Here is a 13,899-nt window from a genome sequence, read left to right as displayed (position 1 = left end):
TAATCAAAATAAAACAGATAAACAACAAAATCACAACTTTTCTTGAACCCAGCAGAGAGCTGAGGTTGCAGGGCAAACAAGTGGCCTGAAATCTAAAAATGGACAGTCCCCCTGCCCCCAAGGGGGGTGGGACGTGTGCAGACTGTTCCTCCTGTGGCGGTCTGCTCTACATCAGTGAGCATCAATCCTGCAGCTGAAGATTGTAACAAGCACTTCTACCCCGACTGCTATTCTAGCAAATTACTTGTGCTGACTAGATTTAGCTATAATCAATCACAAACAAGAGCCGAAGGAATGCATACCTATGAGTTTTGATGTGAAACACAGCATCTTTGTTGCCAATGTTTCGTACCAGCAGAATCTTCTGAGTGCTGTACTTGACAGGGCAAGTGGAAAAATTCAGTGTGTCAGGAAAATCCAGGATGGCTCTTGCACCTCTAGCTTTGATGGGTACAATAAACTTTTCTCTTTCAGTAACACAGGTCAACATATGGGCGTAATCCTATGAGAGAAGAATCATTATTTGTGGAAACACCAACATGGTCAAGATAACTGTGCAAGAAATACGACCGTATGCCAGGGAGCTTGCAAAACAACGTAATGTATTCTATGAAACCGTCTCAAGACATATACAGATGCACTTTCAATGAGATACCCTTTTCTGAGAGACAGAGAACAGTTCAAGTGATAAAACCTACAAGCCAGTAGAGAAGCTTACGCTTCATGGGTTTCCCAGATATTAGGGAGGTGGGGTGGGGGACAGTCAAGGCATATTTTTCTTTAGATCAGGGGAGGTTCACAGCGGTTCCCTCTCATCCTCCTTCGAAATCCTACCTATTTATCCTTCAAGCCCATGTGTTAGACTGATGTCTCCAATTAATGGTCTCTCTATGTCAACACTCTTTGCAATATAAATTTGCAGCTCTTCCATCACGAGTGGAGTCTATTTCTTCACCCCTTGCTTTGACTAGTGGAATGTGGCAGAAGTTATGCTATGCTGGTTCCCAGCTGAGGCCTCAAAAAGCTTTGGGCATTTCCAGTCTTTCTCTTGGAACCCTGCCACTGCCATGTGAACAAGCCTGGTCTAGCCTACTGCAGAATGAGAGCCCAGATGTCCCAGCCAGGGCCACGCCAGCCCAGCCCATGGCCCCAGACATGTGAGAGATCGCAGCCAAGATGAGCAGAGTTGTGCACCCGATGCATGAGTGGGCCCAGTTAAGACCAGCTGGATCCTAGTCTTGTGAGTAATAATAAACATTTATTATTCTAAGCCATTAAATTTTGAAGCGGTCTGTTATTATATAACAATAGCTAACTGATATGCAGCCCAGCTTACACCTCACCTCTTGTGCAAAGCCATTCCAAATAAAAATCCTGAGCCCTGGGCATGGATCTTCCCTGGTCTTGAGTCTAAATGCAACAGAAATGCTGAATTGAGTCTCCCTTTATATCATCTCATAGCATAGAAAAATGGAACTCTCATCCTCCATGTAGCAAAGAAAAAGTTAAAAGTAAACCCTCACCACCAAGCAAAACTAAACGTAAAGGGAAAGTGTTAACATTCCCCTCAAGAACAGGCCAGAAGCTCAGAAGACGCTATGAAAGGAATTTGTTATCTAAAGCAGGTGTATTTTTCTTCATTTTAAGTTTTCCCATCACTTTAGTGTGTGTTTTAGCTGCAAGGCAAGCTTGATAAATGTAAAGTCCACTTTGAACTGAATGTCCTTCTGGTAATCATGTAATAAACGGTCTTCAGGGGTGGAGGTTTTAGTCACAGAGTGGGAATAGGAATATCTGACATATAGAGTGACACATAGACCCGGCCATGCACTCAATTTCATGAAGCCCACAGGACAAGTACAAAGCAGTGGTATCCCCAGTTGGTTTATTCATTCAACTATGTTTATGAAGTGTTCAGGAGCCAGGCACTGAGGTAGGTCTGGGAATACAACTGAGTAGGAGGCACAGATATGCATCACTTTGAGCTTATGAAATGATGGAGGAGACAATAAACAGGTAAACAAAGCATATCTAGTATACAGTGCAATACTTAGATAAATAGATCCAAAGATGAAATAGACAGGACGGCTCCCATGGCAGAGCCTGTACAGCTGCAGTCGCTCCGCCTCCCTGAACTCATACCTGGCTGCCCAGTCAGCATCTCATTGGACGCAAACTCACCACGTCCCAAAGCAAAGTCCCTGATTAATGCCACTGCCTGCAATTGTGCATAAAGATGCCCTGCGGAGGGGAAGGGGTGGGGGCTGAGATCCAGCCCACTCTGCTGGCTCCTAGTGCATCGGCTCAGAGGGGGAGCCTTTTACTCATGACCACAAAGGCTCCACAATGCCAGCTGAGGTCCTCCCCATGACCTTCCCTCCACCCTAAATCTGTTCCCTCACTGCCTCCCTGTCTCAGCACTGACATCCCCATCCTTCCAGTGGCCTGGATTTAAAATCCTGGAATGAGCCATCCTTGATTGCTCTATTTCTCAATTTCTCAGTAAATCCTGTAGGACTGACCTTCAAAATATGTCCAGACCATGATGACTTCTCGCCATCTCCACCCTGCCACACTGGCCCTTGGCACTCCAATCTATCCTGGGCTAACTGGATTCTATTTCAACCCTTGCTCTCCTAAAGTCTATTTTCCACACAAGGGCCAGGGGATCCAGTTAAAATGTAAGTCAGCTCCGGGACTCCTCTGTTCAAATTCTCCCAAGCTGAGAGCTGGAGGGCTCATGAGTGCTACGGCCCGACACTTCTGTCATTTCTCTGGCCACATCTCCTCCTCTCCCCTCCCTTACTCTGAACCAGCTTCAGGCTCCCTTTTTGCTCCTTGAGCATGCTAGAGGTGCTCCTCCTTCGGAGCCTCTGAACACGATGTTCTTTCTGCCCAGAACACACTTCCCTCTAGTTATTCGCAGAGCTCGCTCCCCAGTCTCCTTCGAGACTTCATAATCATCCACTTTCTCCCTGAGGCCTCCCCCAAATACCTCATTTTAAACTTAACTTTCTCTCTCCTGCCCCCCTGCTCCTTAGTCTTTCATCCTGCTTCAGTTTTCCCCCTAAAGTCATCTAACATGTTATCTATTTTATCTATTTTGAGTCTGTTCTATGCTTCCCTCAATATCTCTGTGTTAACAGATATACCCAGTGCCTAGAACAGGGCCTAGCACTTGGTAAATATCCAACAAATATTTGCTGAATGCAGGAAAATGAGCAATCTAGTACTCACAGTGGGAGTGGGGAGTGAAAAAAATAAAGCATGACGTGGGGGTGGAGAGCGATTGGAGCACTCTCTTATAGAGGGTGGTCAGGAGAGGCCCAGTGAGGGGGGTGACATCGCAGCAGACCTGAGTGAAGTGAGAAATGAAACCACGTGGATGGATGGCAATCTGGGCAAAGTGTGATTTGGAGCCTGTGGCTGGACGGGAACAAGGTAAGGTGAGGTCAGAGATACAGCAGGGGTGTGGAGGGGCCAGATCACGCAGGATCTCGTAAGGCATTGCTAAGACCACAAGATGGCTGAAATCATCAATGATGCTGAAAGCTGATCTTGACGTACCTGATTTACGTTTTAGAAAAATCACTAGTTGCTATGTGGGCAACGAACTAGAGGGAGGCTAAAATGGGAAAAGGGAACCCAGTTAGGAAGCCACCGCAGTAGTCCAGGCAAGAGATGACACTGACCCGGCCCAGCACGGTAAATGCTTAGCCTAGCATTTGGCAAGTAATAAAAGTATTCAATCGATGTAGGCTGTCATTATTAAAACGTTATATTAAATATGATGATTTGTGTAAGGCATACAGGGAAAACTCAACTTCTGTTTACTCTTGTCATTAGGATGATAATGATGATAATCTGGTGATAATGATGATAATAGAATGAGATAATTTCAGAAAACAGCAAGGGCTTTGAAGAAAATAAAACATGGGCAAGTGATAAAGTGCGAAGGGGCTACTTTAGGCTAGAACAACCAAGGAGGCCTCCCTGAGGTGGTGACCTTTGGATGGAGACTTGAAGAGCAAAAGGAGCCAGTCAGGGAGATGTAGGAGTGGAATGTTCCTGACAAGGGGAATTGTGAATGAAAAGGTCCTGAGGTGGGAGTGAGTAATAAAAATTAATGGACAGTACTCATGAAATTCATTAAAATTGAGTTGTTGGACTCTTAGCTCTTCCATGGATCTTGGTTTCTAGATGGTAACGCCAGGCTCAAAATTCTGTTATTCAGACATAAGGAAGTACAAATTACACTAAGAATACCTGATCCTAGAGAACTGCACAGAATTCAACAATGAAGCAGTGTAGTCTGATCACATCAGAATCCTAAAGAGATAAGTACTGTTTTCACTCTTTCTTAGGAGCTCAAAACCATCAAGCAAAGGTTTTGCTGGGAATTAGAAGCTGGAAAGCTCCTGGCACATGTGGAAACTTGACATTAACTGAGGCTTTGAGAGAAAGAGCAAAACCTGCTGAATCCAGCATGAGAGGCGATCCCAAAGTAATTTGTCTTATTTTATTCTACATTTACATATTCTCTGCCTTGTTCTATAAGGAATTGAAGACAGCTGAAAATAGTTTGGGAGGCTAATTGAAATATTCATGAGGATGTTTTAAAATCTTTTCAAATTTCCAAATGAGTAAGATATGATGTCTGATCAGAATTATATATTTTTTCATAATCAATTCACACACTCATAAAAGAATAAGAAGAAATTCTTTAAACAACTCTTTAAAAATATATTCCAATCTCTGAAGTTCTGTATTGAACATGACTATATTAGATTATGTAATAGACGATTGTATACTGCTCTACTGGCTTCAAATCCCTTCAGATGTTGTGACTTGGGACGCTCTGCCAGCCTGCAAGCTAAGCAATTACTTCAGTTGATGTACTCCCTTCCCCTGTACTTAGATTAGGAGCAATCAGGGCACCACTCGGAGCCAAAATATTTATTCCGAGCTCTTTCCCCTCTACTATGAGAGACTTAGCCATAAATTACTTTATGCCCTAAAATATTACCCTATATGCCAATGCTCTCCAGATGAAACTTCCAATCCATTTCTTGCCCGCTAGCCTTCCTTCCAACATGTCCCTCTTCCAAACTTTAAGAAACCATCAGGAGAATATGATAATGGCAGATTTGACTTTCTGAGAAGAGAATGAATCTTGATTTTATATTAGCTCCATGATAGGAAGCAAACATGGCAATAATTCTGTCCTTTAAAGTCTCAGGCAAAGGAAAATGATGGCTTCTCCTGCAACAAATGATTCTCAAGGCATTCAAGGGCAAGCACGGCCAGTGTGGGTAAGCCCTCCCAACCCTCTTTCTGCCTTCTCTCCACTCCTAACCTTGATGGAGGAACAGCTAAAGCCAGATCTAATTAGGAGTCAGTGAGTTAAATACTTGGTGTCCCTGGAAATGTTATAAATTCCCTAACCAGTTAAAGGTATTTATTATACAGTATCTTCTCAATCTGAATTCACCGCTCAGAAGGCAAGAATCAGCTCTCCAGTCCTAATCAGTTTAAAAATGAGACTATCAGGTATTGCAGGCCTCCTCCTCTACCACTCTGATTCTTCACATGATTTAGCGGGGGTCTCAGCCTCCTGGCAGCATCTGCATTTCTCCATCTATTAGAAAAGAATGCCTGGGGCCGGCTCCGTGGCCGAGTGGTTACGTTCGCGCACTCCACTGCAGTGGCCCAGGCTTTGGATCCTGGGTGCAGACATGGCACCGCTCGTCAGGCCACGTTGAAGCGGCGTCCCACATCCCACAACTAGAAGGATGTGCAACTAAGATATACAGTTGTGTTCAGGGCGGGGTTTGTGGAGATAAAGCAGAAAAAAAAAAAAAGAAAAGAAAAGAATGCCTTTGATCTTTGGCTTAAAAAGAGACCGGAGGCTTCCAAATTTATTTTGACCATTTTTATCCTTAATATACAATGATAACATGGTTATTTCACGATTCATGTATAAATCATCTACTTAAGGGAATTCATTTCCTCCAGCTTTTTTGCTAAGTTACCCTTAAATCTACCAATCTACCTGTCTCTATATCCACATACTCTGCCTTCACTGCTGTTCCCATCCACGACCAACCGCTCTCCTTGTGTACTAGATCTCAATCATTCTGGCTTCTCCAGAGTTTTCCTGAAGCAGTTTTTTCCTCTTTACTGAACATTCACACATCAGCTTATAATCATAGTTGAATAGCCTCATATTAAATATTAAATAACCTACCCATGACCCAAACATCCACCTCCAGCTACTGCCCCATTCTTCCAATTACCCTTTACAGCAAAACTCCTCAAAGGTGTTATTTATACTCAATATCACCACCTCCTCACTTTCCATTCTCTTTTCAACCAACCCCATCAGGTTTCAGAACCCAACGTCCCACAGAAGCTCTTCTTGTCAAGCTCACTAGTGACTTTGCCAAGCCAATGGCTAATTCTACATCGTTATTTTATTCCACTTTTCATAGCTTTGGACACAATTGAGCTCTCCCTCCCTTTTGAAATACTTCATCCATTCAGATTCCAGAGCACTGCAATCTCCTGGTTTCCCCCCCACTTCACAACTACCCCTCTTAGTTCATCCTCTGTTGACAAGTCTTCCTCTTCCCAACCTCTGTCTACACTCACTCCCAACATCATCTCATCCACCACTTGATAGAAAGTACCATCTTTACACTTAGGATTTTCAAATACTTGTCTCTAGCCCCAACATCTCCCTTTTACCACAGATAATTGCATCCAACTGCTTACTTGATATTTCCACTTGGATGACTAAAGGGAAGTTCAAATTTAACATATAAAAAAACAGAGCCCCTGATTCCCTACCTTACCCCCACCCAGCCTCACAAACCTGCTTTTCTTCCACTGTTCCCTATTGCAGGAAATGGTGCCACCATTTGGTCAGCTGCTGGCCAAGATACCATGAGTCAAACTAGACTCCTTTCTTTCTTACACCCTTTATCTAATCTATCAGCAAAGTGTGACAGCTCTACCATCAAAATATATATCCTTAATCCACCTCCTTCTTATCACCTTCACTGTCGCCACCTTAGTCTAAATCATCCTCATCTTGTGCCTGAACTATTACAATAGCCTGGTGTCCCTGTATTCATCAGGGTTCAGTTCTGCTACGTTTAACAGGGAACAGAACAAAATAAGACCAGCTTAAACTAGACAGATAGAAGTTTATTTCTCTCCCATAAGGAAGTCCAGAAGTCAGTGGGCCAGGCTGGTATCCACAGTGTCACCAGAGACTCAAATTCCTAAATCCCTGCCCTACCATTCTAGCACACAGCATCCATCCTCAATGTCACCTCAGGAGGCAGAGTGATTCCTGGGATGCCAGCTATCTCTCACAGCCAAGCTGCAGGCCAGAAGGAGAAGGCCGAAGGGCAAAACAGAGCACCTCCCCATCGTGTCAGCTCTCGTCAAGTACAGGCCTTAGAAATCCTGCTCACATCTCATTGGCCAACGTTGAGACACGGGTAGCTGCAAAGGAGGCTGAGAAATGCAATCTTTTATTTCAGGCAGCAATGAGTCCAATCAAAATTTGTGATTCTCTTATGAATGAGGAAAGAGAAGACGGATGTCAAGGGTAGGCAGCTAGCCATTATGCCTCACACCTCCTTCAGTCTATTCTCTATGCAACAACCAGAGTGATCCTAAAGTGTAAGCCAGATGTGTCATTCCTAATCAAAACCTGCCAGGGTAGATAAAGGGAAAGGATCAAGCACTTCTCTTTCCCGTATGAATGTACCTCAGGATCTTCACTGAATCATTACAAAAACAAAACAAAACGTAACAGACATTTTGTGCCTCTTGATGTGATGAAATAGGAAGTACCACATCACCTAAGAATTCTTGCCAAAAGAAATTAAACATGAATCTAATCCAGCCTCTAGATCTAACCACCAATTTATAAGAAATAGAAAGGACAGAGGACCATTCTACAGAATCTGATGGGGATGCAATCAGCACCTTATTTTGATCCTGATTTAAGCAAACCAACTTAAAAATATATACGTATGACTCAACTGGGGAGATCTGAATAGTGGCCAGATATGTGATGATACTAAGGAGTTATTGTCATTTTTTAGGTGTGATAATGCTATTGTGGTCACATTAACTACGGGACTTGCTTCAATAATCCTCTGGGGCAGGGGGCCAGATGGGTGAAGCAAGATTGGTCATGTGCTGAAAGCTTGAAAATCTGGGTGATGACAGTTCACTATACTGTTCTCTCTACTTTTACCTACGGTGAAAGCTTCCACAGTAAAAATATTTTAAACACTTTATGGTGGCTTCCTATCCTACTTTGCATGACTTCTAAGACCCTTTATGTTCTCACCCTTTGCCAACTCATCTCCTACCCTGCTTCCAGCAGCTTCCTCTGCTCTAGCCACACTGGCCTTCTTGCACTTCCTCGAGCCTGTTGCCAAGCATGTTTCAGTCACAGGGCCTTTGAACTTGCTGTTCCCTCTCCCAAACAAATATCTTCCCTCTGATATTTGCATGGCTTAATTTAGTTCTCTGCCCAAATGTCACCTCATCAGAGAAGTCTTCCCTGATCCTCCTACTGGAAGGAAACAGGAGCCCCACTACTCTCCATTCTCCATCATGTCAATATCTGACATTAAATTATATATTTGTTTGTTTATTCATTGTGGAACATAAACCCCATGAAGGCCAAAGCTTGTTCTGTTCTCCAAGGGAGCCTGACATCCTGACTCATAGAACTGGGCCTGACACAGAGTGAATGAAAGAATATTATTCATTTTTCATATCTTTATTTGGGAACTAAACTATCAAGAGTTCTTCATAAAGAGAATTCTCAACATCCTTGTTAGCCGTATTATAAAATGATGTTTATCAAGTCCGGGAAGCTGAAAAGTAGCGACATGACTCACTGAAGATGCGACACAAAATGGAGAGAAACACTCTTCTTGGAGAGGACTTAGCCATCTTTCTTCTGGTTGAAATGACAAGAGAGAAAGCTAACATCTAATACATTCACGGTGCAAAAAGATATTTGAACCCTTTCTATATGCTTTTGCTTTTATCATCTGCAGGCCATCCTCAAGGTAAAGAAACTCCTCCCTGTTTTTTTGATATTAATTTTCACTTACTTATCTCATATAACAAATATTTACTGCACACTTCCTGTGTGTCAGGCACTGGGATAGGCACTGGGGTTCCCGGGGTGACCCAGACAGAGCTAGGGAGGGCGAATTCCAAGCAGGAAGAAAATAAAATCCCTATAATTATCCTTGCCAACAAAAATTGTTGATTGTGGAAAATTTTATGATAGCCGCACTTGACTTCAAAACGCTGGCAATATAGTTCATTACTGCTGTACACCTAGACAACATAATATATGTTAACATTTCCCTACTCTTCTTGGATCACGATTTTTAAATTTCATAGTTACAAATCAGGAAAATTACTTTGACAGCAAATTAGATATTTTCTTAAAGCATAACTGAGTAATAAAATTGCATCACTTCATATTTTCTTCAAACCACTGCTGCCATTTCCACATGACAACACTATAGTAAATATATGCTTTCTTAAGTCCAAGGAAGTACCCAGTTTTGCTCTCCTATGAAAGCCTAATATTTTTCATATCCTTTTTAATAGTAAAGATACAAATTTAAGAGGTCAAGAAAAATGCCAGGCTCAAGAATTTTATAGTGTTATGATAACATTGACTATTATATTTCTACCATAGATGACATGTACCCTAGGATCATTAGATTAAAAACATATCCAGTCATTTATTTTAAAAGTCTTGTGAGAAGAAGAGATAAGGAAAGCCAAAGTGAATTTGCCGCACCTGTTATCTGGGTATTTCGCATTCTTAACAAGATAAATCCCTGGGAAGCCAGATTAACAGACGACAGAAAAAAACGTAAACTGCATTATCATCTTTGACATGCTAATATACATGGGTGCTGAAAACCCAGTTGAAAGGGGACGGGCTCATTAAGCTGTGGCATGCTGCAATTTACATATCTTGCCTTCCAGATGCGAGGAGGGTAAATGGGAATGGAGCGTGTTCAGATCAGCAGGGGATAAGGAGGAAAAAATACGTATGTTGTTGGCTATCAATTTGGCCAACTGAATACTAAGTGACACTGTGAAAAGATTGACTTCCATTTTTCCTAAAATAAATCAGGCTCTAGTTACTCCTCTGCCACATTCTGGAGCAGCACTATAGGCAGCACCACAAACCCCAGCTGGTCATTCTGCAAACGGCCTTGTTGGCTTTCCCACAGTAAGAGCAAATGTAGAGGCCCAGATGACTGGAAAATCTACCGAGAGTGAGGCCCTGCTGATGGTGCAAGTGTAATAGGATCCGTGCAGTAGAAGGCCACCAAAACCAGCAGCAGGAGCTTCCCCAGATACCCACCATCAGTCTCGGACAGTCAGCAAAAGAAGAGATCACTGAGTCCTTCGAAAAATGAATTCTGTAAATTATATTATAGCTTAGAGCCCAAATCCAGTGCACAATCTTAATGTATCCAAATCTGGATAGTTACATTTCTCACAGGTGGCCATTATTCACACTCTCTGTCTCCTCATACTTGCACATTGCCTTTGACAACTTTCAAATACTTAGAAGAGGAAACAGTAAAACAACATTTAACTTAATTTTTTAAATGAGGGGCTCCCTGAAAGACATGCAATGTTGGTGAAATGGAGTGGTAAGAGGGAATAAAAAAACTAGGAGTAAGATAAGCAGCCACAATATTTAGCCAAGTAATAATCCTCAATGGGCATGTTAGCATTTCATATTTATAAAGCAAATACAAACGTACTAAAATACATTTCAATTATTTATTTGCTGTACATACAAGTAGTAATAAAATCTCTCTTTTCTTTTAGCTTTTGATTAGGGAAAATTTAAAATATATACAAGAAAACAGAATACTGTAAAAAACCCATGTACCCATTACCCAGATTCAACAATTATTAACATTTTGTCATACGGCTTCATCTATAGCTCCATCTATTCCCCCTTCTATTGTTATTATTATATTTTTATAGTTCTGTACAGTAAAATTTAGATATGTTAGAAATCATAAAAATATTACATGTACAAATTTGACAAATGAATTCACCCATATAACCCACACACCAATTATGATCTAGAACATTCCACCTCCTCACAAAGTTCCATGTTTCCCTTTCTCAGCCAGACTACCTGCAGGGACAACAATACTTATCCAATGGAAGACTTACTTTCTCCAGCACAGAAAAAATTAAGGAAAGTCAACTCCTCAAATCCAGCAAAGACTCATGACCAGCTTCCTACAGAAATGACAGTGTAGGAATTTGACACCCAAACAAAATCCAGGTACCGTTCTCTTCACAGATAGTATTTAGATATAGAGTCTCGAGAAGAAACAAGGACTTCAACAATATATAACAAAAAGCACTACTTCTGGGGCTATTCGTCTTTTCCTTTATTTCAGTAGTACCCCAAACAAAATTATAGGCCCATAAACACAACCCAAGACATAAATAGTAATACCACAAAGTGGAAAAATAATAACAGCAGTGTATTAAAATGGAATTTCTAACCACTCGCTACAGCGGTACACGCTTGGCAGACCACATTCAATTCTCCATCCCTGCTCTCCAGAAAAGTAGGAACAGTAGCAATAGCAGTGGGAATACTGGTAATGACATTCGCAGCAGCTAATCAGTATTAGTGATGGAGAAGCAGGGAATCAAAGCTAATTCTCTCTGTCTCCATTATGCTCTTTGATTCCAACTATAATGGCAAAATACAGATGAGCGCGCACACTATTAACATTATATACAAGCTGATATTTTGTTGTGCCTATTTCAGTCTTGTTTTTTGGTCTTCACTCATTCAATCATGCCCTTTCCTCCTCCCATGAGTCCCCATTTTGGCCCATGTGGAGGAGAACTCAACACACAATTTTATGCTCTTGGAGAAGGGCGGGGAGGAGGCCTCCGCCCTCAGTCCCCCTTGGCTGGTCCCTGCTTCCAGGAGCAACTGGAATTTCTACAACTGAGGAGCACCTGAGAATGGGCTAGATTCCCACGGCGATAGTGGTGTTGAGGGGAAATGGGGTCCTTTTTTAACTCGGGCTCTTTCTAGCCTGCCTCAGCAGACAGGGTTGAGCAGGCCGGGCAGGTCTCTGCACTCAGCTCCAGCTCTCCACTCGGCCTTGGGGAGAGCTATCTATTAGGTCAGTCCTTCACCAAAGACTGGTGATCTGCCAGTCACTGGGGAGCAGGAGGAGGCCCGGTCTCGGCCTCAGGTCCTGGCCATATTCTTTGCCATCAATGAGACAAAAACTGTGATCATTATTTGGATCTTGGGTCTGTTTCCTAAACTAGTTAGAATCTGGGGAAGAGGGATGTAACCAACTAGGATCCCACACTTCAAGAAGCCATAATCTTTATTCTTTGTCTCAGCTCATTGCGAACTAGACCACACTATTTACCTTTTCAGTGTCCCTCTAGCTGTATAGTCAAATAGAAATATGCTGAGGCAGGTGTTGGGGGAGCACCCAGAATGATTACTTTTCTTTATACCCTGGCTACTTACAGCTCATATAAACCCTCAGCACTGTTTGACAATTCTTTCCTCATTCCCGGGGTGCACCATCCCCTCCTCTCACCCATCCCTATCACTCCTCTCACCACCACCAATGACAACGATAACACCATCAACACCAACACCATCAAAAACACAACCACCACCATCAAACCACCACCACCGCCACCACCACCTCCTCCATGAATGTCCAGAATTGTACACTGCCAGTGGCAAGCATTCAAGCAATTTCTTGCCAGTGTTGTTACCTTGTTCTCCTCTGGAGTGAAGAGGATTCGGAATATGGATGGCACTCCCGGAGCTACTTTGTGGCCGCTATCTTTGGGGCTGATTACTTTAAAGTAAGGTGAACTTTGCTCAACAACTTTCACCATCCTTGGAATCTGCAAGAAAAACACACAAGGATGGACACTGTGCATGCGAAAAAGCAGAAGAAAAAGTACAATCTTCGTAGTTAAACCCCAAATCTCCGTCTGCTACTTACTAGCCATGTCACTGTGGTCAGATCTGAACTTCAATTTCCTCAACTGTAAAAGGAGATGACAGTACCTACCTTTATCCCAGGGCCTCACACAGAGGAGGCATTCCATGCATTTTAGCTTTAATTTTTATTAAGATGATTATTATTACTCATTTGTATTGTTATTGCAAGTCTTTGCTGATTTTATTACTTAAATGTGACTATCTTCAAAGACTAACTGCTTAGTCATCTAAAACCCCACCCACACAGCAGAGGGAAGCCGGATTTCCCAACATTTGAGAACTGCCCTGAGAGAAGAAACCACACTGACTGCACTCCTGCTAGGGACCATCCACACTGAACATGCTGTGCCACTTAACCCTCATCTCAGCCGCTGAGCTTCATTCTGACTCCCGTTCTACCGAGGAAGAAACAGACACCTGCGCTAAGTGATACAGCTTCACCAAGCAATGGCGTCGGGAGTCAAGTCCTGGCCTAACTCCACCCTTCCTCTCTATGAGGTTATCCTGGGTAAACACCACTGGGAAGCAAGAACAAAGAGAGCAGGACACTGTCCCCAAGGCCAGTGTCAGCCCAGCTTCAAACAGTGTCATTCCTTTAAAGTCATTCTTCTTCTCTGCCTGCCTCACCCAGAGTACATGTCTCTATCTCAGATAGCCCTCACAAGAAAAGAAATGCAATTGTGAGAAGAATGAGGGTGGTCAGGGTGGACGTTCTAGGCACACAAGGAAAGGGAGAGGATTGTTTTTTTAAAGATTCAAAGGGGGCAAAAAGAAGTTAACTATAGCTAAGCATAACCTAG

The 13,899-nt window shown here is 42.6% G+C and overlaps 1 protein-coding gene across 6 annotated transcripts in view; it reads right to left on the bottom strand.

The window, feature by feature from the left end:
- The window catches only part of HYDIN (HYDIN axonemal central pair apparatus protein), a 335,558-nt gene that overhangs the window by 276,574 nt on the left and 45,085 nt on the right, over positions 1-13,899 (bottom strand). For all 6 annotated transcript variants that reach the window (XR_011537986.1, XM_070612302.1, XM_070612303.1 and 3 more), the window contains exons 5-6: positions 12,865-12,999; positions 303-502 (exon numbers count right to left, since the gene is read on the bottom strand). Coding sequence is in view for 5 of the 6 variants with exons in the window: in XM_070612302.1 (XP_070468403.1) it covers positions 303-502; positions 12,865-12,999 (335 nt within the window). In the remaining variant the exon portion in view is untranslated. The remainder of the gene's footprint in view (positions 1-302; positions 503-12,864; positions 13,000-13,899) is intronic.

The sequence above is a fragment of the Equus przewalskii genome, chromosome 3, assembly GCF_037783145.1.
Source record: "Equus przewalskii isolate Varuska chromosome 3, EquPr2, whole genome shotgun sequence".
NCBI classification, from domain to species: domain Eukaryota; kingdom Metazoa; phylum Chordata; class Mammalia; order Perissodactyla; family Equidae; genus Equus; species Equus przewalskii.
This window is presented reverse-complemented; position numbering and strand designations above follow the sequence as displayed.